We start from the raw sequence: 26,380 nt of genomic DNA, 5'->3' as shown, positions 1-26,380 counted from the left end.
AAAAAAAAAAAAAAAGCCCTACTGTAGATAGTTAGTTGGTCAAGGTGAACCTTGAGCTCCCTTCTCGGGTTGACTCAGTTAAACACTTGTTAAAATACAACTTGCCCATCTACACTAGGGGTTTAAAATGTTAGTTAAAACATGTTACCTAACATGTTTTAAAAACACAAAACAAAACCCCAACCCTTTATCCTAGTCTAGATATTGATTGCAAGAGTCATCATCAACTTGGAATCTACTAAGTTTCCCAAAAGAAAAACATTAGTTAACAAGTAGTTTCAGATCCACCACCTGTCTGTGACCTCCTGCCAATTTTTTGTGGTTTTAAATTAAACAGGAAAATATAAATGTATTTTTTTAATCTCCCCTGTTGCTGTGGGAAAGGTGCATGCAAACAACAGGAGAAACTATCAGCCTAATCCAAAACCCACTGAAATAAAAAGAACAATTCTCATTGACTTCAGTGGCCGATTTGGATAAGGCTGTGTAGACCCAACCCTGCAACTGACTCAGCTTGGGAAAATCCCTACGCCTGTATGGGATCATGCCCATGGGGGTCCACCCACATAATAAATTCCAGGATTGGGGCCTAATTGGCTACAAAGGAAAAACAATGAAACCAATTATACACAAAATCCTGTCAAATGTACTAAGTCAGCAAACTGAAAAAGCAGTAAAATAATTTCTCTAATATCTTTCAGTTATTGTGATCTTACGTGATACTTGCAATAACATCAGGTAAAACATTTCAAATAGAAGTGTGATTTTTAAGTGGATGATGGGTATTATTTTCAAAAGCTCCTAAGTGATTTAGAAATGTAAGTCCCACATTCAAAAGTGACAGGCAATTAGGAGCCTAAATTACACTAACTTTCACTGAGACAGCCTCCCAAGTGCCCAAATCACTTCTGAAAATGTGATTTGGGCTCTTAAATTACTTAGGGTCAGATTTACAAAGTGCCTAAAGATGCAGATAGGCACCTACTGGGATTTTCAAAAGCACCTGGTGTCTAACTCCCATGGATTTCAATGGAAGTTGGGTGCCTAGATGCCTTTTGGAAATCCTACCAGATTGCCTATCTGCATCTTTAGGCACCTAAATACCTTTAAAAATCTGGCCAAAAGGCGTTTTCAAAATTTTATCCACTATGTTACTTTAAGGAACCTTTATGAATTCCTCTGAAATGTTTATGGCAGAAGTTCTCAGAAACACTTTAATATTAGAAATCGCAACACATTTTGTAATTCTCATTTTTTTTAAACAGATGACCAATTTTGTATTTTTTTATTGTTTTTGAAGCAGCAAAAAACTATAACAGTAAAACTGTAACCTCCCCAATAGCCTCAACATTAATTTTACTTGTATGGGGGGCCACAGGCAGGGGAGGTCAGCTGGGGAAGGGAGGGGCAGGGAAAAGGATGAAATGAGACCAATGAAAACCTCCATTTTAAAATAAAACAATGTTTGTAGTTGATGGTTACAGTTTTTCAGGTCAGAATGTATGACTTTTGCAAGGGATGTATATACTCACATTGCCCTCCAAAAGCTCCTCCAAAGAACAGCCTCTGTGTGACTGCTGATATTTCTCTTGAAAAAGTTTTCCATCAAACACCTTCCAGGGCATCAAATCATTCATATTCATTGGAAAGCCGAGGGAACTATTGGCCATAATCAAAGTTGTAAGCCCACGAATGAAGAGAGAACCAAGCTGTACAGCTCTGGAATCAACCTGGGCAAGCTGTTGAAATTAAAAACACAGACAACAGAGGATCCAAATGAACTTCTGAGTGATGATTCCACCATAACACAAACTATACCAGGCAGAGGCCACTTCTGCACCAAACAATAACAATGACTCTTGATGCTGGCTGTAGGCCAGGGGAACTCTGATATTGCTGTCCTCTACCCCCACAGGTGCTAAAGAGCTTTGTAGCATCATCATGTTTATTTGTATATTGAGGTTTTAATTCACTGAAATAAAGGAATTTGTGAGATTTGTTTACAAGAAATTAGGAGTTCAATACCACACTCAAGTTTAAAAACTTGATACACTTAAAACTAAAAATTGGCTCAGTGAAAGACCAAAGAAATGAGTAAAGTTAATTATAATCTATACAATACTCCTTAAATACTAGTAGTTCCCTCAGGGATTCTTTTAGTGTAATTTAAAACTTTAACTGAAATGATTAATTGATTCATAAATTTTTCATAATTGGGTCAAATGAGAAATGTTACCACACTTGATGGAGACCATACAAGCTATAAGATTTGAAGGAACAGGGTTAATTGTGTTCAAACTGTAGAAATATTTTAAACACTGTAAGACTTCCTCTGCCAGCAGTCCAAAGATCAAATAATTTCTCTTCAATGTGGATTTATTCAGAAGAAATACTGGAACGGTAGCGACATCATCTAAGAAATACAAAATTAACCTAAAACCTTGCAGCCAGGATAAACTTGTGGTGAGGGATTTAACCAGCTGCCGTGCCAGAGTACAAAAGCCATAAAAACTCTGGAGCCAGCAAGGGGACAATTTCCCTGACGTAGGCGTTGCATGGGCAGGTCGAGGCTGCCTTCTGAGTAATGCCACCTCCACAGGCCCTGGCACAGGAGTCTGCCAGGGGCAGGAGGGCTTCATTCTTGGCAATGCCACCATTGATAGAACAGCCCCTGGAGGTTGCCATAACTTAAAGCAATTGCCCCGGCTGCATAAGTTAAATCAGGGGCTGCACTGGCTCTGAGAGTAGCCCATATTACGGAGGGCAGAAAGGTGGCTTAAAGCCCCTTTTGTCTACCATCTATTCCACACGGCTGCGAGTTCTCTGCTTAAGGTGCAACACAGAATCTCAGTCATTATCACTAACAATAACAGCAGCTTACTGCTTGAAGGATCCCGAAGACTAGAGATTCAGAAACTATGTACATACAACACCTCTGAAGAACACCTACAGAGTGAAGAAAACAGCATACAGCACACTGAACCACACTCGATTTTTGCCAAGGGACAGCATAGCAAAACCAAAGAGGCATGGACTCTTTACCGGTCACTTGGGGCAAACCAGGCCTCAGATTTTAAGGTCTCATCCAAAGGATCAACACACAGTAAAGTATAAGGAACATAATGTATCTAGCTCCCTAGGGCGAAAGATTTCTAAGTAGTCCCTATTATTATTCTTCACTAAACTGAAGGATGTTGTGTAATTCATTTAGATGAAACAGAAGTTTACCCCATTCTAATACCGTACTCAAGATGAAGAAAAACAAACAAACAAACCAACCAACCAACCAACCAACCAACCTGTATCATTTAGAACTAAAGTTGTCTCAGTGACATGCCAAGGAAATGAGTATAGCTCCTTGTAATTTTTTTGAATGATATATACAGTAATTGTACTTAATAAGATGCACCTTGTCATCTTCAAAATGAAATCTGCTTGGTTTGTGATTATGAAATAAGATTTAGTAAGATGGAGTACAAACAGAGCAAAAACATTGATGGGAATCTTCAGGACTCCCTCTGGGGTCAACATAATTCCTGCTGGGGGAACCTCTCAGAATTCTACCATCCTTCAACAAGCTTTTAAGCCCCTTAAATACAATTATTTTGTATTACAGTATGCGATGTGTGAGCATAAATCAAGTTCCTAGCATCCGAGTTATAAACAGAATGGGAATATTGAACCAAATTAGCAGAATCCCAAAGGCTAACACTGTAATACACTATACTCCAACCAACTACAATAGCATTACCAAAATTTATAATGACGCATGCCCTTCACTGTTGTTCTATTAATTTTAGATTAATGAGGGGGGGGGGAAAAAGACAGTATATTTCAGACAGATTCTGAAATGCCATCTTCCCTAGAGGACTTCCCAGTACTAATGTTCAGGAATTTAATTGTAGAACACATGAAAATAGCCTTCAATAAACTAAATAGATCAAAGAAGTAAACTTCTTGTTTAGACCCAAGCAGGACAGGTTTAACTTGGCTCAACTCAAAATAATAATAGTAAACACTGTCATATGTGAGGGACAATCTGTCATCTTCTTACTCAACAGATCTGCTCCTGTGTGGATTCTGATTCATACCTGCTTAATTTACTTATCAAAATATACTGTTATTGATTTTTACTCCTATTAGCACTGAAGAGCTAGAACAGCTACTAGGGAATATTCTAAGTAGAGTGTGAGAGCTGGATTCCATTTTGGCTCATGTTTCATTGACAGAATACATATTTAAGGTCTTGATCCCACAAAGTTTTATGCATGTGTTATCTTTTAGGCATGTGACAGTTCAATGTGACTACCTATGTGAGTAAAAGTTAAGCACATGTTTAAGTGTTTGCAGGATTGGAGCATAAACTTAAACTGGAGATTCTTTATGACTGTTGATGATGCACAAAGTCAGAAAGAGCACAGACTGACTTTGAGGTCCCAGGCTGAGTTTTTAGCACTCACTGTTAGAATAAAAATCTTCACCCCACAATTCTGTGTGCATGTATGTTCATTTTCCAGAGTATAACCACACTTTTGTAAATAAGAGTTGGGGACATGTCCCCACCATCACTGGTACACAAATTTTGTCATACCAAAAGCAGAACTGATCTACAATTTGCCCATTGTTCTCACCCCTGGCCCTGCCCCTTCTGCCTGAGGCCCCGCCCCTCCCACCAAAGCCCAGAAGCCCCAGAGTGCTGGGCATGGCTCTCTTCCCCCAGCTCCACGTGGGTGAGTGGGTGGTGTGCCCTGGAGCATTGAGCAGGCTCCACCCCAAGCGTGCCGGGCGGGCAGCACAACCCCTTTCCCCCGAGCACTGGGTGGGCAGGCGGTGTAGGCTCGCCCTCCCACAACTGCAGGCTGGCCCCCATTAGCCCCAGCCCCAGCCTGGGGCCCCAGCCACAGGGGGAAGAGCCCCGCATAGAACAGCGCCGGGAAGCATGCATGGGCCTGGGCAGGGCCACGCAAGGCTGTTTGGGGAGGCTTAACCTTCCCCTGCCTTTAATACCTGTCCATGATTCTCACTCTGAACCAGCAGTTTACAATCTTAGTAATAAGAAAGTATCCTATATTAAAGTAAATGTGATCTTTATTGTATGAGGATTTTACGTCTGAGATTTTCTTAGTTCATTTTCTGAACTAAAATGGGGTACCTGCAGCATACTTACTGTTTTTCTAGTGTGATTCATTCACATCCATTGCTCTCAAAGAACTCTCTTTTCCCTTCCTAATCCAACTCTCCTATTTTGTCCGTTTTACAGACATGGAGAGGAGAATAAAATTAGAACTTCACTAACCTGAAGACTGAGCAAATGTTTATAATGTATTTATTGCACCAGAAGCAGTGAATCATTAATTATTATGATTAATAATTATTATTAGTTATTTGTATTATCTCAGTCATGGACCAGAACCCCATTGTGCATAACTAAAAGACTGCCCTTCACCAAAGCGCTTACAATCTAAATCTAGTGATTAGGATAGATAGACTCAGAGATTTTAAGGTCAGAACGGACCATCACAATCATCCAGTCTGACCTCCTGTACACTGCAGGCCATAGAACCTCACCTACCCACTCCTGTAATAGACCCCCTAACCTCTGGCTGAGTTACTGAAGTCCTCAAATCTTGATTTTAAAACTTTATATTACACAGAATCCACCATTTATTCAGGTTCAAATCAGCAAGTGAGCAATGCCTTATGCTGCAGAGGAAGGCAAAAAACCCCTAGGACCTCTGCCGATCTGATTTGGGGAAAATTCCTTCTTGACCCCAAATATGGCAATCAGTTAGATCCTGAGCATGTGGGCAAGACCCACCAGCCAGACACCTGGGAAACTCAGAGCCTTCCCCAGTTAGTGTTCCATCTCTGGCCATTGGATAGATTTGCTAAGTCACTGATAGGCCATATGCCATAGAAGACAATCTCATCACACCATCCCCTCCGTAAACTTAACAAGGTCAGTCTTAAAATAAGTTAGGTTTTTTGCCCCCACTGCTCCCCTTGGAAGGCTGTTCCAGAACTTCACTCCTCTGATGGCTAGAAACCGTCATCTAATTTCAAGTCTAAACTTATTGATGACCAATTTGTATCCATTTCTTCTTGTGCCTACACTGTCCTTAACTTAACTCCTCTCACTCCCTGGTGTTTTCCCCCTCTGATGTACTTACAGAAAGCAATCATCTCTCCCCTCATCCTTCATTTTGTTAGGTGAAACAAGCCAAGCTCCTTGTGTCTCCTCTCATACTGTAGGTTCTGATCATCCTCGTTGCCGTTCTCCCATTCCAGTTTGAATTAATCTTTCTTAAAATGGGGGACTGGAACTGCACTCAATATTCCAAATGAGATCTCACCAGTGCCTTGTAAAATGGTAGTAAAACTTCCATATCTCTACTGGAAATACCTCAGCTGATGCATCCTAGGATTGCATTAGCCTTTTACATGGCCACATCACATTTGCAGCTCACAGACATCTTGCGATCAACTAACACACTTAGGTCTTTCTCCTCTTCTGTCACTTCCAACTGATATGTTCCCAGTTTATAACAAATATTCTTCTTGTTAGTCCCTAAGTGCATGACCTTGCACTTGGCACTATTAAATTCCATCCCATTTCTGTAACTCATTTTTAAGGTTGCACAAATCTTCTTGTATAATATTCCAGTCTTTCTCCATAGTAGCAGTACCTCCCAACTTTATGCCATCCACAAATTTTATTAGCACACTCCCACTTTTTGTACCAAGATCATTAATGAAAACGTTAAATAAGACTGGTCCCAAGACTGATTCTTAAGGAATTCTACTAATAATCTCCCTTCAGCCTGACAGTTCATCCTTCAGCATGACCCACTGTAGTTTCCCCATTTACCAGTTCCTTACCCACCTTTCCGTTCATTTATTAATCCTCACTTTCTCCAATTTAACTAATAATTTTCCATGTGGAACTGTATCAAATTCTTTACTGAAATCCAGGTCGACTATATTGACTGTATTTCCTTTTTCGAGAAAATTGGTTATCGTCTCAAAGGAAGAGATCAGGAGGAAAAATCTGCCTTTTGTAAAACCATGTTGTATTTTATTCTAATTATTGTTTACCTCTATGTCCTCAACTACTTTCTCTTTCAAAACTTGTTCTAAGACCTTGAATACAGCAGAGGTCAAATTAATGGAGTCAAACTGTAGGTCAAACTGTAGTTTCTTGGATCACTTTTTTCCCCTCCATTCTTAAATACAGGTACTATATTTGCAATTCTCCAGTTCATAGGGTACAACCCTCAAGTTTATGGATTCATTAAAAATCCTTGCCATTGGGCTTGCAATTTCATGTGCTAGTTCTTAAGATTTTTAGATGGAGATTATCCAGGCCTGTTGATTTGGTCCCATTAAGCTGTTTGAGTTTGGCTTCCACCTTCTACTTCCATATCCTTCTTCCCATTAGCTACCCTACCAATGACCCCAGGCTCATCATTACCCTTCTTAACAACTGAGGCAAAGCATTCATTTACATGTCGGGCCATACCTAGATTATCTTTAATCTCCATCCATCCTCAATGCTTAGTGGTCCTACTTCTTCTTTCTTTGTTTTATTTTTATTTATATGGCTAAAGAACCTTTTACCATTAGTTTCAATTTCCTTTGGAAGATCCAATTCTGCTTGGCTTTTGGCAATTCTCACTTTTCCCCCTACACCTTCTGACCTCAAAGAGGTAGCATTCCTTGCTGATCCATCCCTTCTTCCATTCCTTGTAGGCTTTCTCCTTTCTCTTAATAACCTGTTTGAGATGCTTGTTCATTCAGTTTGGTCTGCAGTTCCCTACAATTTCCCCCCCTTTCTTGGGATGTAGGCTTCAGATTGTTTCTGCACAGATTGTAAGCACAGATGATCTTCAGTGGGATTCTATACCTCCTTAGAGGAGAAGAGTGAAGGTGAGACAATATTACGGTGATCAACAGGTGGGTCAGGCTATGGTGCTATAAGTAGGGCTTTCGGAGGCATTCACGGACAAAGCACTGTTGTCACGGAATGGACTCCACCTGAGAGGGCAGGGAAATAGACTTCTGAGATGGAGGATGGCACAATTGATTGAAAGAACTTTAAACTAGGAATCCAGGGTAGATGGTGGGGAGAGTCTCATGTAATTCTAATATTAGGTGGGAGGAAAATCAAGTAAGAGAAGATACAACAATGGAGAAAGTAACAACAGAGGATAGGAGAATGGACATCAAGAGGAAAGGTAGTGCCAATACTAATGACACTAACAGTCAGGTATGTGATAGTGGCAGTAAAATGACTGTACCTAATTGGGCGAGGAAGCTGGGTGAAGCCAAGTAGAATCAAAGATCTTTGTACACCAGTGTAAGGGTACCCGGGGAACAAAATGGAGGCACTAAAACTACTGGTGAGGAAGTGAAACCAGATATTATAGGGATAACAGAAACATGTTGGAATAGTAGTCATAACTGAAATACAGATATTGAATGGTATTTGCTTTCAGGAAAGACAGAAATAAAGGTAAAGGTAGTGGGGTAGCACTGTATATTAATAACAAGGTTGACTGCAAATTAGAAGTGATGGAATGAATACAAGGAAATCTATTTCGGTCAAAATCACTTCTGGGAAGAAAGGTTACAAAGGCTCCACTGGGATAGGGGTCTACTGCAGACCCCCACGGTCTGATCTGCATATGGCTAGAGACCTCTTTTTAATATTTTAATGAAATAAATACTACTGGGAATTGTGTGATTTGTGGTGGACTTTCATTTCCTAGATACAGATTGGAAGACAATAAGGGTAGAGCTCAGATATTTCTGGATGTGATAGCGCATAAATTTCTTTGCCAAAGTCACCAAACCAGCAAGAGGTGATGCCATTTTAGATTTAGTATTTGTAAGCAGAAGGACCTCAGAGAATATCTGGTTGTAGACGACAACCTTGGCGCAACTGATCATGAGTTAATTCGGTTTAAACTAAGGGAAGGATAAACAAAAATAGGCCTGCAACTAAAGTCCTTAATTTCAAAAGGTCAAACTTTAAGAAATTAAGGGAATTAGTTAGGGAAGTGGACTGAACTGAAGAACTCAAGGATATGACTGCGAAGGAAGCTTGGATTACTTTAAGGCATGTTTCTGCAAGTCTTGAGGTTTCCCTTCAGCTTTCTCTCGCCTCCCCTGCTATCATCCACTCAAATCCCCTTCATAACTCAACTGTAATTTGTAGCTGCCTCTCCAAATCTTGGATCTTCTCTTCCACCAGATCTATCAGGCGACACTTCAGACAAATGAAGTACCTGTCAGGCAATCTCTCCAGAATAATGTACATCCTGCAGCTTCCGCATCCAGTCATCTTCATTGTCTCTTCCATTCCTCAGGTCACAACCACTGCTGCCTCTGTAGCTGTCATAGCCTTCCATCCTCAGCTCCTGTTTACTGTCCCTAAGGAACAGGGGCTTGCTCCCTTCTCCTCCAACAGCTCTCCACCCAAACTCCTCTGTTTTCAGCTCTGTTTGTTGGCTCCTAAGCCCCCTGCTCTTGATATTCAGACTTTTGAATTCTATTTCCAATTCTGCCACTGTGACATATAGCAAGTCATGCTGTGCTTCAGTTAACCCATCTGCAAAATGTATACAACTACTACGCATCCTTCTCAGAAGGATGTTGTGAGAATCAGTGTCTGCTTTCAGATCCCTGAATTAATGGTCCTGCAATATTACCTATTTGATAAAACTACAGATTGGCTTTCAATATTTAAAAGATTAATAACTAATAACTAAGATTTTGGGTCTCAGTCAAGGTAGAAAGCAGACCCACAGATTATGTCAGGAAAAAAACCCTTCAGTTTTAAATTTATTTTTCAATAGTATAAATCTTGGACGTCACTGTACGTAGAGGACAACAAGTAAAGAGACTTATTGTGTCAGCAGTTTGGGAACGGAGAACCATCATCATTACTGACAGCAGTGTTGACAGTCTCAGAGAGGCACCAAGGACTTCACAAGTATCAAGTTTGCAGATGACACAAAATTGGAGGAGTGGTAAACAGCGAAGAGGACAGATCACTGATACAAAGCAATCTGCATTGCTTCACAAGATGGGCTCAAGCAAAATCATATGGGTTTTAATATGGATAAAAGTAAATGTATGTATGTAGGAACAAAGAAAGTAGGCCATACTCACACGATGGGGGACTTTATCCTGGAAAGTAGGGACTGAAAAAGATTTGGGGGTCCTGGTGGATAATCAGCTGGACATGAGCTCCCAGTGTGATGCTGTGGCCAAAAGGATTAATGCAATCTTTGGATACACAAACAGATGAATCTCAAGTAGGAGTAGAGAGGTTATTTTTGTATTTGGCACTGGTGCGACCACTGCTGGAATACTGTATCCAGTTCAGGTGTCCAAAGTTCAAGAAGGATGTTGATAAATTGGAAAGGGTCCAGCAAAACGCTACGAGAATGATTAAAGGATTAGAAAACATGTCTTAGAGCGATAGACTTAATTAGCTCAATCTATTTAGCTTAGCAAAGGAGGATGGTTAAGGGGTGATTTGACTACAGTCTATAAGTACCTACATGAGAAACAAATATTTAATAATGGGCTCTTCAGTCTAGCTATAACATCATCCAATGTCTGGAAGTTGAAGTTAGGCAAATTTAGACGGGAAATAAGGCACACATTTTTAACAGAGAGAGTAATTAATCATTGGAACAAGTTACCAAGGGTGCTGGTGGATTCTCCATCACCAGCAATTTTAAAATCAAGATCGGACGTTTTTCTAAAAGATCTTCTCTAGAAATTATTTTGGGGAAGTTCTATGGCTTACGTTACACAAGACGTCAGACTAGATTATCACAAAAGTCCCTCCTGGCCTTGGAATCTATGAATGACAGAACTACCTTGTAACCCTAGCTGAACCCGTCCTCACCATGACTCAGACACACTGTTGGAAAGGTTAAAGGAAGTTCATGCTGCTGTTGATGCTGGTGGTCCTGTTTTGAAGGTAGAGGACTTCACTCTCAAGGGATGCTAATCCAGTACCTTTCTTGCATGTTAAAAATAATTGTTTGGGGCTTTTTTTGGTTTTTAAATTACAAATGGAAATCAATATTGATAAGAATGAGGACTACAGTTAGCACAGTGAGTTCTTTATTTTAATAAGCAGGAAATGCAGTTGCTCAAGAGTAGGGTTTTTTTCCCCCATGTCTGGAAACGAACAAATAAAATGAAAGCACAGTGAGCCTGCAATGAGTCAACACACATGGCAAACCCATGGGAAAGCTCACAGCTGCTTGGTGTCAGCAATGCAAAGATGTCACAACAAGGATAAACGGAAAATTCCAAAAGAAAAGACAGGCTTGCCTTTGAGGGCATTACACCCTACAGATTACTTCTTATTGGAAATTGCATTTGTCCTTTTTATTATTTTTATAAACACAGGACTCCTACGCATGATGTGAGATAGAGTACTCGGATTCTGCTGCTGCGCCTACCACCAACTGATAACATATATAGGAAGGAGAGGGGAAGTGTGTGAGAACTGTTCCACCTGCTTGTGCTGTACTCTTGTCACTGCTCTTACCAACAGCAGCTTCCCACCCCTTAACATTTTGGGGAAAAGATTATTTTCCCAATTTACCAACATTAATTGAAGATTTAAAAGTGAACTTAGAGTTCACTCACTTTTTTTATCACTGTAATTGAGGTTGTTGACACTGCTCTTAGGGGGCCTACTCCTGAGCCATGCTGTATATATAATCTAACTTTAAAAAGAGATACAAAAATATTATGGTATCCAGAATCAGTAAGATGGAACACTCATTTGGTCAACTTGAGAAATCTGATCTCTGTCGCCATCTCAGATCTTTTTCTGCTCTACAGACACAAGCCTTGATCCTGCAAATTGTTGGTGTGGGCAGATACCTGCGTCCATCTGGAGCGCCACTGACCTCAGAATTGGGATCTGCCTAGGAGCAGGCGCGCTCACATTGAGCAGTTTGTGGGAGGAGAGCCATCGATTGTAGATCTTTCTGAAGTTATTCTAAAGATTTTTTGGCTGATTTGCCCAATCTGTTTGGGGAGGAGGGGAGAGTCTTTGATTCGGAATGTATACTTCCAATCAAACTGTATCAGACTACTGAATTCCTGAACCAAGTACTAGTGTCACAGAGGTAACTACTGATAACGAGATTGTCTGGGGGAGGGGACCGAAATCTGTTGATCAATGTGGAACTCATTACTTTTCAAGTTCTAGCTCAGAAAAAATAGTCACATGTGTAGGGAAATTCATCCATCTGTGATTGACATGTCTAGATCAACTCAATTAAGGAACAAAACAGAATTAAGTTTATTAAATTTAGTGCAGACATAGCAATATTTTCATCCAGCCAAGTTAAAAGTAGTTTTTAGATGGTAGTCAATATTTTCCTGTTCAGATTTTGAGGATGCAAACATGTCTTAAGATTTTTAGGGCCAGATTTTCAGCTCTCAGCTTCTTCTTACATGGACATATGCAACCATATTCTTGCCCATGCACTTCAAAAACTGTACTATATGTGTGCATTCAAGTGATAGAATATGAACTCACAAAATGCACTTACTTTAATGGGTTCTGTGGATGCAAATTCTAACACATGCGTATGCAGATTTTAGCATTTTTATAGTGCAAGGGCAAGTGTTTGAACATGCACAATGTGGCTGCATGTATGATCACACAAGTGGAGGCTAGAAAGAGTCCTAGCTGAGACCAAGAAGATATGATGGGAATATTTAATGATTTTACATTCATTTACCTGACTTAATTAACTGTTTAACAGAACTTCATTGCATACATATTAATATTATGCAATTGTGCATGTTGATTGGCTACTTTAATGGGGTTTTAACATTTTATTCTATTCAGGTTTATACTATACCCATCATGGTGGTATAAAAATAAATTATGGTTTATTTTCTACACTGCAACAAGCAGAGGTCTAGCATTTGATCTTGTGCATTTATCTTTTCCTTATTTTGTGTTTTCTTCCTCTTGGCTTTAATTTTTAAAATTAAATATACACTTAAATAAACAAGAGATTACAAAATTACCTGAATAGTCTATAGTTTTTATTCACATTTTTACGGACATGAAAGCATTGCCCATAAAGCAGCATGCTTCTGTCTACATACAAAACAAAATTCAACAAAAGACATCATTCAAACAGATTCCAGGACAGGTTAGTACTTGCTAATTCCTGATTCACTCAATCAATGCAAGAGAAGTAATTAAAACAAATGAAATCTGATCCAAGTAACTTAAACTGCTGGAACTCAAACCAAATTATGGTGATCAGAATCTGAAGCTATCGCTTTTCTAAACAAACTGGTTCTTTTAGATTAATCTGAGCTGGACCAGTATACTATTAGAGCACTGATTTTCAACTTGTGGTCTGTGGACCCCTGGGGATCCACAGACTATGTCTAAGATTTCCAAAGGGGTCTGAATCTCCATTGAAATTTTTTTTAGAAATGAAAAAATGAAATTGTTCCACAAATGAAACAAGGCTGAAAACCACTGTACTAGAGTTTCCATTCTATTTTGCCACTTATGAAAGATTACCACATATCCTATGTTTCCCATCTCGAACATAAGTCATTCTATATTTAACTGTAGTGAAAATATGCTTAGGCAAATACAGCGAAGTAGACCATATCTTAAAACTTGCATTAAAGAAAAGCAAAATTTAGCTTCGCTCTTCATGGAAATTGCTGGGAGGGATAAACACAAATCGTGTTTGAAGTACAGATACACAAACTCTACCAACTGATACCAAAGAGACAACCCTTACTATAGTTAAAGTCTCAACACTGGAAAACACCACAGAGAACAAATTTTATGAGTGTCAATATGAAGTTAATCTTCCCCTGACAGAGGCTTTATTTGCACTTGGAATTCATCCTAGTTTCCATCATCACAAATCCCTAGTGTAGACTGGCATAGCTGAAATAACCAACACCTGTGGTGGGGCAACTCACCTTGTTTTCAAGCAGAGATAAGCTACAATGTTGTGTATGGCGGTTTGCCCTATCTACACTAGGGGTTTGCATCAATGCTGTGTTACACTACTGGCTGGCAACCTATGGCTGAAATTCCACACAGACAGGGATGAGAGAGAGTCAAGAAGACACCCTCCACCTGAAAGAATTCTACTGCAAACCACTTGGTAATGGAGATAAAGATGGCACAAGGGAACTTCAGATCTAAGTATCTAGGGCCTTATCTACACAAGGTTGTTTATTTTATTTATTTATTTTTGGTTAAGATATCCAACTGTTGTTTCCATTGGATCAGCTCCACAGTAGGAGCACTAGATGCAGACAAGACTCTGGTGGCCACCAGAACTTAAAATACCATGACATGTAAAGCTAGTCTGAGCAGAGTCTAATGACCCAAGGCCAAGTCCTCAACTGATGTAAACTGGCATCATTCCATTGAATTCAATGGAATTACATCAGCTGAGGATCTAGCCCATGGCACTTTAAACACCAATAGCTGCCTGGAGCCTAGTCTATACCAGTGGGAGCACTGAACTAGGGATAGCAATGGTGGGAAATTTTAGTGTACAGACAGCTTAATCAAGGTGGTAACTTTAGTTGGCATCAATCAGCTTTATGCAACAGTTTGTTGAAAGAGTTATATTTCACCTGCTTCCTTGGCTTGTCTGAGTGAAAAAAGTCAGTATTTTGAAAACACGCTTATGGTGTATTCTGATAAAGGACTACAGCATCAGATTAAGCTAAGCTCTTCCTGCTTAGACAAGGTGGGTGCAAAGGCAATGTGACTGAAAAGAGACGGAGGTCCCTGTGCAGGCATCTGGTGGGACAGAAAACTAGAAAAACCAGTTCTTAAATGTTCCTAATACTTCCCAGTAAATATTTAACAGTAAACAGCCCAACTGTTTGGTGTTTATATGCTAAGGAAGGTTTATTTACTGGGTTTTACTGGCAGGTTGGTATAAATGGATACTTCTGTTGAGTAAAACTGCTATTTACATTAAGCCAAAAAAACACAGAAGTGAACCTAAACAAAGCTTCAAATATTGCTTTACCTTTGGGTGTTCTATAAAAAATGAATATCAAAACAAAGCAAGAAACACCCTACAAATACGGTACTGTTTATTAAAAACAACCAGTTAAAATTACTTCTAGAGTTCATAAAAAGTTTGCTTGTAGTTTCTGATTTCATGCTCAAAAATGCGTCTTCCTCAGAGAGCTCCCTCTCAGAGAGACCATAAGTACTTATTATAAATAGGATTTACTGCAGTTGAAAAAGGCAGATGTTTGCTAGTACCCAGTTCAACTCTAGAAACTCAAAGTAATAATATAGTTATGTAATGGAAAATATCATTGCTTTCAGAGCTTATATCAGAAAAGATATAAGTATGGGTTCTTTTCCTTTTCCACTTTATTACAATTGTAGAATCAAATCTTGCTCAGCTCTGATCCAGAATTTGTATTGGGTTAGTGACAGTTCAAAACACATCTATATAATATTTGCATAAACTTTCACAGATAACTTAAATAGGCAAACCATCTGTTTAACTGTCACACACCCAGCAGCTATACCCATAAAACCCATAAAAAAGAGCAGATTCACTCTGTATTTAGTTTTACTCACTCTCTCAACCGGCACTCTTCTGTACCTTCTGACAGCTTGTCATGAAACACTCTCACCCACTATACTCACCTTATTGCACCTGCTTGCTAATAAAAATTACAGTTGATATTTTACTGGGGCTTTCATTATAACCATCCCCACCCCATGTTCTATATGTTATGATTTTTTTTCCTTTTTCAATGCTTGGTTTCAGCCCAAAGTTTGGTTCTGTTTTCTTTTAACTGCAAAAAAATTCATTTGTCCCTTTCTGAGCCATGAAAACACGGGAGAAACAAAAACAAAACACTACACTCCTTTTCCTACTATAAAAACATCCACTATCTCCTCTTTTTTCAGTTCCAATAACTTCCTACTACATGCTTCAAAGACTAACATTCTTCTCTCAAAGTAAAGTATTTTCTTTGCTATACCTTCCAAACACAGGTATCACACTCCTTAATTCAAATCACAACTTTCATCATAAGGCCTTGAAGACCCTGCAGTCATCTTTTATACTGAAAATTTTGTTTTCTTCAGCATCTCCCTTGTATTCAAGACTGTATCTCATCACCTCTAAAACTAGAGGCTGCATGTGCCAGTATTGTATCTTGACCCTTCCTCCCCTTTTGAAATTCTTATTCATGCCTTATTTTAACAGTTTTTGTCTTGCTCAATCATAGGCCTCGTCTACACTAGAATATTTTACCAGCAGCAGTTCTACTGGCATAGCTATTTGGATGTTCAAACTCGGCTGTTTTTAATGGTACAGTATGACCTTACATCATCGTACTGGGAAAAAACATGGCCCTGTGGGTATGCATCCCAAGTGCCCCCAGGACCACTATCTGGTGCACCTAGTTGTGGGAAATTTTTGCAGTGCATAGTGGGGCTGCTGCCATGTATTGTGGGATGCCATCAGTGCTTTCAGGGAATTGTGGGAATTTGGGATTTGCTGATAAAACTTTCAAGTTTAGATCAGGTAATAATATGTAACCAAGACTGGAACCTAGCAAGCTATAGTTTCTCTCATGCCTACTTATATTTATGATTAAGTGTCTCAACAGATTACAATTCTCTTTTCTATGCTTTTAAAGATCTACTTTCTAAGGCTGCAGCACCCCTTGACTTCAAAGGGAGCTGGATCAAACACTAACTGGACATCCAGAAAGATCTACAGCTCCAGAAAACTGAACCATATTGTTTTGGCAACTGGTGCTAATGTCATGTGTGTTATGAAATGGCTGATGTATAAGCTCTCAAGCTGAAACCCTCCTTGCACCCAACCAGTTGTGAAAGGGATTGTATGAGGTAACGCACCCCTTGCCTAGGATGTCAAACTTTTTCTGAAGTTTGTTTGTATTGCAAAGCAGCTACACAAAAGGAGCGTTGACACCTAGGCTCACCTTTCTAGGCTCTGTTGTCCAAAATTAGCAGCTTTGGGCTAGCTGATTTCCCAGAAGACATGTCCCATGAGTTGTGTTCATGCTGTGAGATCCCAGATTCCAGGAGAGTCTAGAGGCCCAAGACAACTGCTCCTTGGGACAGGGCACTGGTGTCTGCAAAAGGAAGTTGCCTGTGTACAGCTTTTGGCCACCTCTGTTCAAGAAATCAAGACTTGTGTACATTTTGTAAATAAACAAATTACAACAGAAAACACCTGACTCCATATCACCAATTTCTCCTCCAAAGGGAAACCTACTTGCAAAATCTCCTACCTTTGGGCAAAGGAGCTACAGCACCTCTATGCTCTGAATTCCTGTTGCTGAATTCAATTCATAACTGCATCTTAGTTTTTATTATTTCTCCACAGTCTTGCTTCCACCTACATTGCTGACCTCATATACCACTTTCTCCTCTACAACATCATCTCCTCAGATATTTCCTATAGCTAGAAGTTGTTGCCTCTCTTGTGTTGCTCTGTAATGAACTCTCTGCTACCCCATGAATCACTCTCTCTATGCAAATCTTGAAGCAAATATTTACTGCTTCCATTCATTCTTTTCTTCCTGGAAGTAGCATGAACTATTGCTTACTTATAATACTGCCATTTTAAAATGTCTCTTCTTTTTCTCTTTCTCTGTACCTATTGTCCTTTTGTGCATGTATAAATTGCTGTACCTTACTCAATACAGAGTTCACTCTCTAGTTTATTCTCAGTGTAAAATGATTCATGTGTGCCTTCTACAAAAATGAATTATATTGAATGTATGATACATATGCTATACGGCCCAATATTGATGGAAAAGTAGCAAATTTAGGAATGAATATTGGTCTGTGTGTGTGTGTGTTTATGTATATACTTCAATTAAACATCTAAAACAATCATATTGGCAAACCCTCACCTCTCTGGGGCAAGGAACTGGAGAAAAAAACTCCACATAGGATGTTTGGAGTAAGGAAGACTACATCAGCTCTCAGAGGAGTGACCATAAACAGAAAATGCAAGGAAATTAATGCTGTGATTTAAATGTGGCATTTTTTTAATGTTCTGCAATGTCACCAGTATGTTAGTATGAGCTGAAAATACAAGTGCAAATAGGAAAGAGGTTAACTTGGACTTCTTCCTCATTCACAATTTTAAAGACTTACCTTAACATGGACTGGGATGGCTCTTCAAAGCAAAACCACATGGCAATGGGTGGAATTTTGAGCCAGTGTTTGGCTCCTTAGGAACTTTGCCGAGGAAATAAGGCTATGTCCACACTACAAGTACTATAGACGCACTACAGTTGCGCTGCAGCTATACCACTCTAGCACTGTAGTGTAGACACTTGCTATAGCAACAGAAAGGGTTTTTCTGCCACTATAGTAAATCTAACCACACAAGAGGTGGTAGCCAAGTTGATGGAAGAATTCTTCCATCGCTGCAGCGGTGTCTATACTGGGGTACAGGGTTGGCTTAACTGAGTGACTTAGCTAGGTTGACCTAGGCTTGGTCTACACCTAAAATCTAGGTGTCTCACCCACATTCAAGCCTAAGGAATTGCTTGACTGATTATACTGATTATACACAGGTGTCCTGGGGAAACTGTTATATATTTATAACATATGCTAGAAAGAATGCCTATCCACACATTAGGTGACCTTGCTATAACTTAAAAATGCATCATTATGTGGAGGTACTGAATTGTGTTCACTGTAATGATGTCTGATAAAAAAAACAATGTCAAGCTCAATTAAGCTGTTAACTGTAATGTAGATGTGGCCATGGATCACTGGAAGAGATGACACCCTTAAGAAGGATGGCCCAGTGGTTAGAGCACTAGCCTAAGACTTGGGAGACCAAGGTTTGAGTCCCTTCTCTGACACAGATTTCCTGTGTGATCATGGACAAGTAACTTAGGGCTTGTCTACACTTACATTTTATTGCACTCTAACCTGCAGCCTCAGGGGTGTGAAAAATCACCCCCCTGAGCGCAGCAATCAGAGCACTTTAAAGCGCTTGTGTAAACAGGTTCCGAGCTCTGGGAGAGCTCGCACTTCAAAGCTCTGCCACAGGATCACTCCCACGACAGCGCTTTGAAGTCTCCAGTGTAGCCATGCCCTTAGTCTCTCTGTGCCTCATAATACTATTTCCCTATCTCCCAGGAGTCGTCTGGGGATAAATACACTAACGATTGTCAGGGACTCAGATACTATGGCAAGGGGGGGAGCATATAAGTATGTAAAATAGATAGACAATTTCAGTTTTCACCCTCGTATATGAAAAGAACCATTTTACTCTTTTTGCAAAACCAAAGTGCCATAGTACAGGCAAACATCAAACAAAACAGTCAGAAAATAAAGAGCGGGAAAATAGCAATGTAAAGAAAACCCCTTTAAAATTTATTAATTTAATATTAATAATACTTTGCATTTAATGGCATCTTTCAAGTCCACGATCACATTATTAATTAATTAATAAATAATACCAATAAATACTTTAACCATTTCAAATTGGCAAACAGAGGAAAAGAGAAGTTAAATGACTTCCCCAAAGTCACAAATCAAGTCAAAAACAGGAACAGAACATAAAAGTTTTGTCTCCCAGTTCTGTACTCTTATCTAGTAAACAATACTCCCAACTAGCAACATATTTCACAGAGAAAAGGTGAGCAAAGATGTTCATGGTTATCCTGGCTGTCTTTTGACATCTTTAAGGTAACAATTCCATTAAACACATTCCAGCACATCCTACAAAGCACTGCAATTGTATGCCTGAAGGTTTATTTTATCTTTGCCATCCACCTACAAATGACTTGTTAGGATGATTACGCAAAACATTTTTAGTTCTCTTCAGCTTCACACAACCACCTGCTTTTGCAGTGAAATCCTGGGCAGATGTGAAACTAGCACTCCTGGTCATGCAAAACAATGGACATGCTGACGGGTGCAAGGAAAAGCAGATGACAGGCAGGTGCGCGTGCCACTGCTTACTTAACACAGGCTCCCTTCTCCTTCAGAGGCCCCGCCCTCTGGGCAACACGTGCCACTTAAGGACACAGGTCAGCTCTTAAACATGATGGAGTGCAGCCACATCTCAGCCAGGCAAACATGTTATCTCCAACCTTCATACATTTATCCTCTCCTTTAACAATCACCTTTCAAGACAACAACAGAAAGGAGAACTCTTTCTTATTATGAACAAATGTAGACTATGATCAACATAAAACTGGCTGGATCATGTCAGTCCACACCAGAAGTTAGTATTTCCCTTGCATGTTAAAAGTTACCCCTGATTCTTTTATAGTTGTATTCAGTGACGTTGTAGCCATGTTGGTGCAGGATATGAGAGACACAAGGTGGGTGAAGTAATATCTTTTATTGGACCAACTTTTGCTGGTAAGAGAGACAAGCTTTCAAGATGGTACAGAGCTCTTCTTCTACGACAAGAGCAGCTCTGTGTAAGCTCAAAAGCTAATCTCTCTCACAAACAGAAGCTGGTCCAATAAAAAATATTACCTCACCCACTTTGTCACTTCTATAGTTGTCAGTTTCTGTTAATCAACCTTTTGGGAGGGGTTTTATTCTCCTTTCTCTGCTGCTTTGCCGCAGGAATCAGGAAGGCTTTTCCTATATATAAAACCTTCCATACTGTTATAGAGTATGGCTTGCATCCACGTGAAAGTAGCAATAATTATCCTATCTAACATTTCCATGTCCTTTATCCTGAAAGTTCCTAAAAAGCATTTACCAAATTATTCACAGAATGGAAATACTTCACAACTGAAATGCTGCTACTATTAGCCAGGTGAACAACCAGTAAACAAGCAGCTATACCGTAGCAGAGGAAGAAAATATTTTGGCCCATGATTTCAGGGAAAACTCATTCCCCTATGAAAAATACAAAAATATATTTAAGGTCCACAAAGGGAACACAAATCCTCACTTTTCAGGACTTGCTCCAAAAATTTGCACACTAGTACACTGCACAGAACTAAATGCATCTACCTCAAAATGATGAAGGGCTGAGTCCACCCTGCTAAGATTTGTACCTGTCCTTCCCGGGAATATAAATATTTCAGTGCTGATATCTGGACCTATAACAGAATGAATACTGTCCATCAAGAAATTACAGTATTTTATGTCTATAAATAAATTATATAAGAATGTGTGGGGATGACATACTCTGATTACACTAATAATTAAATCAGAAAATGCAGAGGCATCTGACAGAAAGCAACAAGGTGGAGAGAGAGAATGCTAATCTACCTTTAAAGATTGATGTATCAGATTGGGCTAAAGAATATTTACATGTTAATGGGCCATTGTCAGCTGGGGAAGGTGCTGTTTGGGGAAGGCAAGTGATTGTCTATGCAACAGGATCAAAGGAGATTTTTAAATACTAGGGGGCAAAAGATAAAATCAGAAAAATGGCTACAGTTCTAGAAGGTTTTTGTTGTTAAATATAGTAAACAATAGGTAATTTCAGTTCCTAAGCTATGGCACCTGTGCAAACATCATTTTATCTATGTAAGTACAACACAGGATGCCATGGCTAATAATGACATAGGGACATCATACCTGACCACTTAAAAGTCCCCAGACTAGAATATAAACAAACTGTCCTGCAGTACAAAAGAGACACATGGAAGTGGGCATGCTGAATTGAGAGCCTGAAACACAGCTTGTCAGAGAGACAGAAACTGACATTATATATATAAAATCTATCAGGCTATTAATCAGGATACCTAAAGAGAATCCTTTTAATTCTCTGGTTTTCTGTAGTGTAACTCCAAAGGTTTAGACCTACTTTGGCAAGACCAAATGCCTTCAGAACTAAATGTGTTGATATAATTTATTCTTCATAAATAATTTAAGGTTGGTTTGACTCACTTTTTTGTTCTTACTTTAGATCCATTAGGACTTGGACAATTTGGGGGATACTGTAATACACTTTGGGCCATCTCAAGAAAAGGTAGAGACATCTAAGCTTCTGAGGACATGGAGCGGTGTGAAGCTATCTCACCCCCATGGGGTGTTATCACCACTTTTGGTCCAGTTAGTTCAAAGCATTGAGAAAGACTAAAGACCACAGATGAGAGAACAGGCTGAGGGGCAAGGATCACAAGACCACTAAATCCTTCCTACTCCCTCATATTTGCCGTTTTGCTCACAGGTTTTAGAAGACTTTTGGCAGAACCAAACCTAGCTGGAGCATAAGAATATGCTTAAATCCCATTGCAGTCAATGCTTAAGTGCTTTACTGAACCAGGTCCTAAGTGAGCAATAAAAGCTTACCCAGGAAATCTTACATTTTTCTTTGCATTTTATTTTATTTTTTTATTTTGTTCAGGCTTCAGGCAAAATTTTATTAGTAACAAGAAAAGTCACATAGGCAGAGTCAACAAAGAGCTTTGTTTATTTTCCATGGGTGGGGAGTGAATTTTTGAACCGCAATTAATTTTATTTTGAATAATGTAGCTAGTTCACAGAGGCTGCTTGGAATCCGTCAGAAAAACATTACGTCTAAGAGAATTGACAGATGAAGTTTTGATTTGCCAAACGGGTCAAAGGACTCTGAAGTTCTGGTATGTTCAGAATTAGCTATTTTTTCCTTCCTTTTCTGGTTGAATGTAGGGGGGGAAATCTAGTGGAGCTCAAAAGGAGAGTATTCTGTACTCTACAGTATTTTGCCTTGCCTGATATTTGAAGCCAATCACCTAACTCAGGCCACTTTTCTCATCTACAAACACACACACTACAAGCTGTTACATATCACTTGATTTATGTGGATATTGGTAGGATCAACAAGGCATGTACTAGAAATAGATTCACAGAAAAAAAAAATGCGGTTTTAAGTTGATGTTATGGTATTACCAACCTATCACAAGTACACAAATTCATTTAACAGCATCCATGGCTCTGTATGGCACAGAATTCTGGGAACACCCAGATAAATTGCAACTGTTGTTGCGATTACATTTTCTTACCATGTAAGAAAATATTCTCTTCCAAGAGGTGACAAAGCAATTAATTATTTACTAAAAAAGAGTTTTTATCTGACTACCTATGGAGCTGAGCTGAAAGCAGCTTTTATAATTCCATTTGTTGTATTTATTTTTTTACACTTTTTAGCATAATATTCTAAAATAACTGTACCAAATTGAATTATTTCATGTCAATATGTAATTGTTTTCAACAAGAGCACTCAAAACAAAAGTATAGTCAAACAAGTACATTTCAGTGTTTTACTTTCTTGTACATCTAAATAGCCAAACTGAGCATTTTAACATTGGTCAAAAAAGGTATATTGTTCCAAAGCAGATAATTTGATGGGATTTTTTTTTTTTAACAACAGTTATAAAGCTCTGAAAAATATTAATGCTGGAAATGGTGCCACTATAAGTACTGTGTATTTCTACATATGCCATCTGCTCCTGTTATAATACTTAAATTCATCCCAACTGTTGTATATTTCTGCAAGAAATCAGAGACATTGTACTAAAACAAACTTGCTCTAAAAGTGAGAAAAAAACAGAACACAAGAGAGTGCTGAGATTCATCTGTCAAATCTAATTCATACTTGCTTGCATGCAGTTCACTTTAAAACACATTCTGCACATTGCATAGGACTCAAATGTCAGCCCAAGCATATTTACTTTGAACATAGTACTAGATTTCCTCTACTGATTTTTAACCTCAACTTTAAGAAGCTTTTTGTCTCCAGTGTGAATCTTTCCACTCCTATACTTTACAGAAATCTTACAAGAACTGCCTTTCAGCTTGAAGGGACAGTATTATAGGGTGCCCCTTTTTACAACTTATTACAGCCACTATTGTTTGGACAGTATTCTACATACATTGTGTGAAAGATAAATTATGGCTGCACTTACTGCAAAACAACTGTGAATGGCACAGTGTCAGAAAGGACACTGCAAACATGACTGCTGGTGCCTCTCTTTCTCTGCAATGCCTGCAAACTTGTAATGTTGGCTCTCTGGGCTCTTTGCCAAAACCACACATCAGATTAAAATAGAAAGAATGGAAATAGGCAACCTGGGGTCCAAAATCTTAATTCTGACCTTACGTACAGCTCCATGGGAGGCCTGCGCAAAACATAATGTTTATATACCATAAAAGGGGAAAGGGGGAAGCTGGAACAATCTTATGGAAAAAGAATGAATAAAAAAATCCTGCATATAAAGAGCACTTTTCAGTATTTTCAAGCCATCAATCACGAAAAATAATCAAATGAGCACTTATAAACATTCCATTAGTTTTAAGAAAGTAACAATTTAATGTGTGTGTTAGTTCCGTATCCACAGCCTGGTTTCTCTCAACTTCAGACAAACTATATTTTGACTGGATTTAACTTATTTTATTCAAACCACAGATACATTACATAAATCTATAGCGTTATTACTCTAATTAAATATAGATGACCTATTAGCATAATAAGCAAATTCAGGATGGGAGTTGAGAACATATATTTATCATATCAAAGATGTAGCCTGCTTACTTACTCCAGTGCTTAACAAAGGGTTTTCTTCTACTAAAAATAATGGACTGAGACTCTTGCACAGCCTTCAGAATTGGGCCAAATGATTTTGAACAGAGGATACAAGTTGCTCAAAAAAAAAAGTTGATCCCCAGGTAAATGATTTTGATGAATTAAATACATGTGATTAGTCACAAAAATGTATATTAAAACACTGGCATCACAGATATAAAGCTTTGACATACTTAGGACTAGTCTACACTGGCAGCGCTTTAACGTGGCGTGTGTAGTCACGGCAGAGCGCTCGGAGAGAGCTCTCCCAGCGCTCTAAATAAACCACCTCCACGAGAGGCGTAGCTACCAGCGCTGGTGCACTGCTTACATTGGCACATTATATCGCTGAAACTTGCTGCACTCAGGGGGGTGTTTTTTCACACCCCTGAGTGAGAAAGTTGCAGTGCTTTAAACTGCCAGTGTAGACAAGCCCTAAATCAGCGGTTCTCAAACTTTAGCAACCCGAGGACCCCCATTTTGATTTTAAAATTTTCCCGGATCCCCAAGCCCCCCTCCCATGCTCAGCGCAGGCTCCACCCCCACCCCATCCCTGCCCCTCCTCTTTCTGCCCCCTCCCCCGAGCACACCCCATCCCTTCTCCAGCTCCTCCTTCACACCACTTAACAGCTGCTCCCCGGCATGCAGGAGGCACTGGGAGGTAAGGAAAGGAGTTGATCACTGGGGCCAGTGGACCCAGACACAATTCTACCCCCTCCCCTGAGCACGCCTCATCCCCACTCCTCTCCCTCCCTTCCAGCGCCTCCTGCAGGCTGGGGAAGATGTTCCCCAGCCTGCAGGAGGCAATGGGAGGGAAGGGGAGGAGCTGATCAGCAGGGCCTACAGACCCCTAGGAGTACCCTCGCAGACTCCCAGGGGTCCACGGACCCCAGTTTGAGAAACGCTGTACTAAATGATTCTATAGCATTCTCATAAAATTTCCTATGAGCTGAAGGAAGTAAGTTTGGCTTCAGTTCTTAGAAGGCTCTTCGTTGTGTTCTAGAGTCCATATTTAACTTTCGCTTTTCCACTGAAGTTATGTCACTATGATAAAACACTTGAGCTCTGCTCCCATGGTGTATCTTGTTACACAAACCTTAAATTCAAATTACTTCCATTTTAGACAGTGTGGTATATTCATTGCTTTTGAAGCCACCCCCTGATTTTAATTTATAAAATATTTAAAATTAACATATTAGTGCAAGAGCTACATTAAAATGTAGTGAAACTATTACATTAATATATTAGAAAAACAATTGCACTTACTCTCAAAGTAAAGTGCTTTAACATGAAAGGTTTCAGAGTAACAGCCGTGTTAATCTGTATTCGCAAGAAGAAAAGGAGTACTTGTGGCACCTTAGAGACTAACCAATTTATTTGAGCATAAGCTTTCGTGAGCTACAGCTCACTTCATTGTATGCATCCGATGAAGAGAGCTGTAGCTCACAAAAGCTCATGCTCAAATAAATTGGTTAGTCTCTAAGGTGCCACAAGTACTCCTTTTCTTTTAACATGAAAGTCACTTGAACTACCATTCCCAGACTGCTCATGTTACCGACAATTATGAATACTTTAAAAGTAATTCTAAGTTATTCTATCTATCTAGGTACGAACATGGCCTCCATCACCACAGTATTTGACCAATTCACAAAAATTAATGAGTTTATCTTCACACCAGCCTTGTATTTGTAGCCTCATTTTACAGATAGAGAATTGAGGCACAGGAAGATTAAGTGACATTCCCAAGTTCACACAGGAAATTTGGGACAGTCAGGAACTGA

General features: G+C 39.4%; 1 protein-coding gene across 1 annotated transcript in view; it reads right to left on the bottom strand.

Annotated features, from left to right (window-relative positions):
• The window catches only part of FAM120B (family with sequence similarity 120 member B), a 102,816-nt gene that overhangs the window by 28,752 nt on the left and 47,684 nt on the right, over positions 1 to 26,380 (bottom strand). The window contains exon 7 of the mRNA XM_074948800.1: positions 1,533 to 1,739. Coding sequence (XP_074804901.1) covers positions 1,533 to 1,739 — 207 coding nt within the window. The remainder of the gene's footprint in view (positions 1 to 1,532; positions 1,740 to 26,380) is intronic.

This window comes from Natator depressus, chromosome 3 (assembly GCF_965152275.1).
Source record: "Natator depressus isolate rNatDep1 chromosome 3, rNatDep2.hap1, whole genome shotgun sequence".
NCBI classification, from domain to species: Eukaryota; Metazoa; Chordata; order Testudines; family Cheloniidae; genus Natator; species Natator depressus.
Note: the sequence above shows the minus strand (reverse complement) of the source record. Positions and strands in the feature narration are given on the sequence as shown.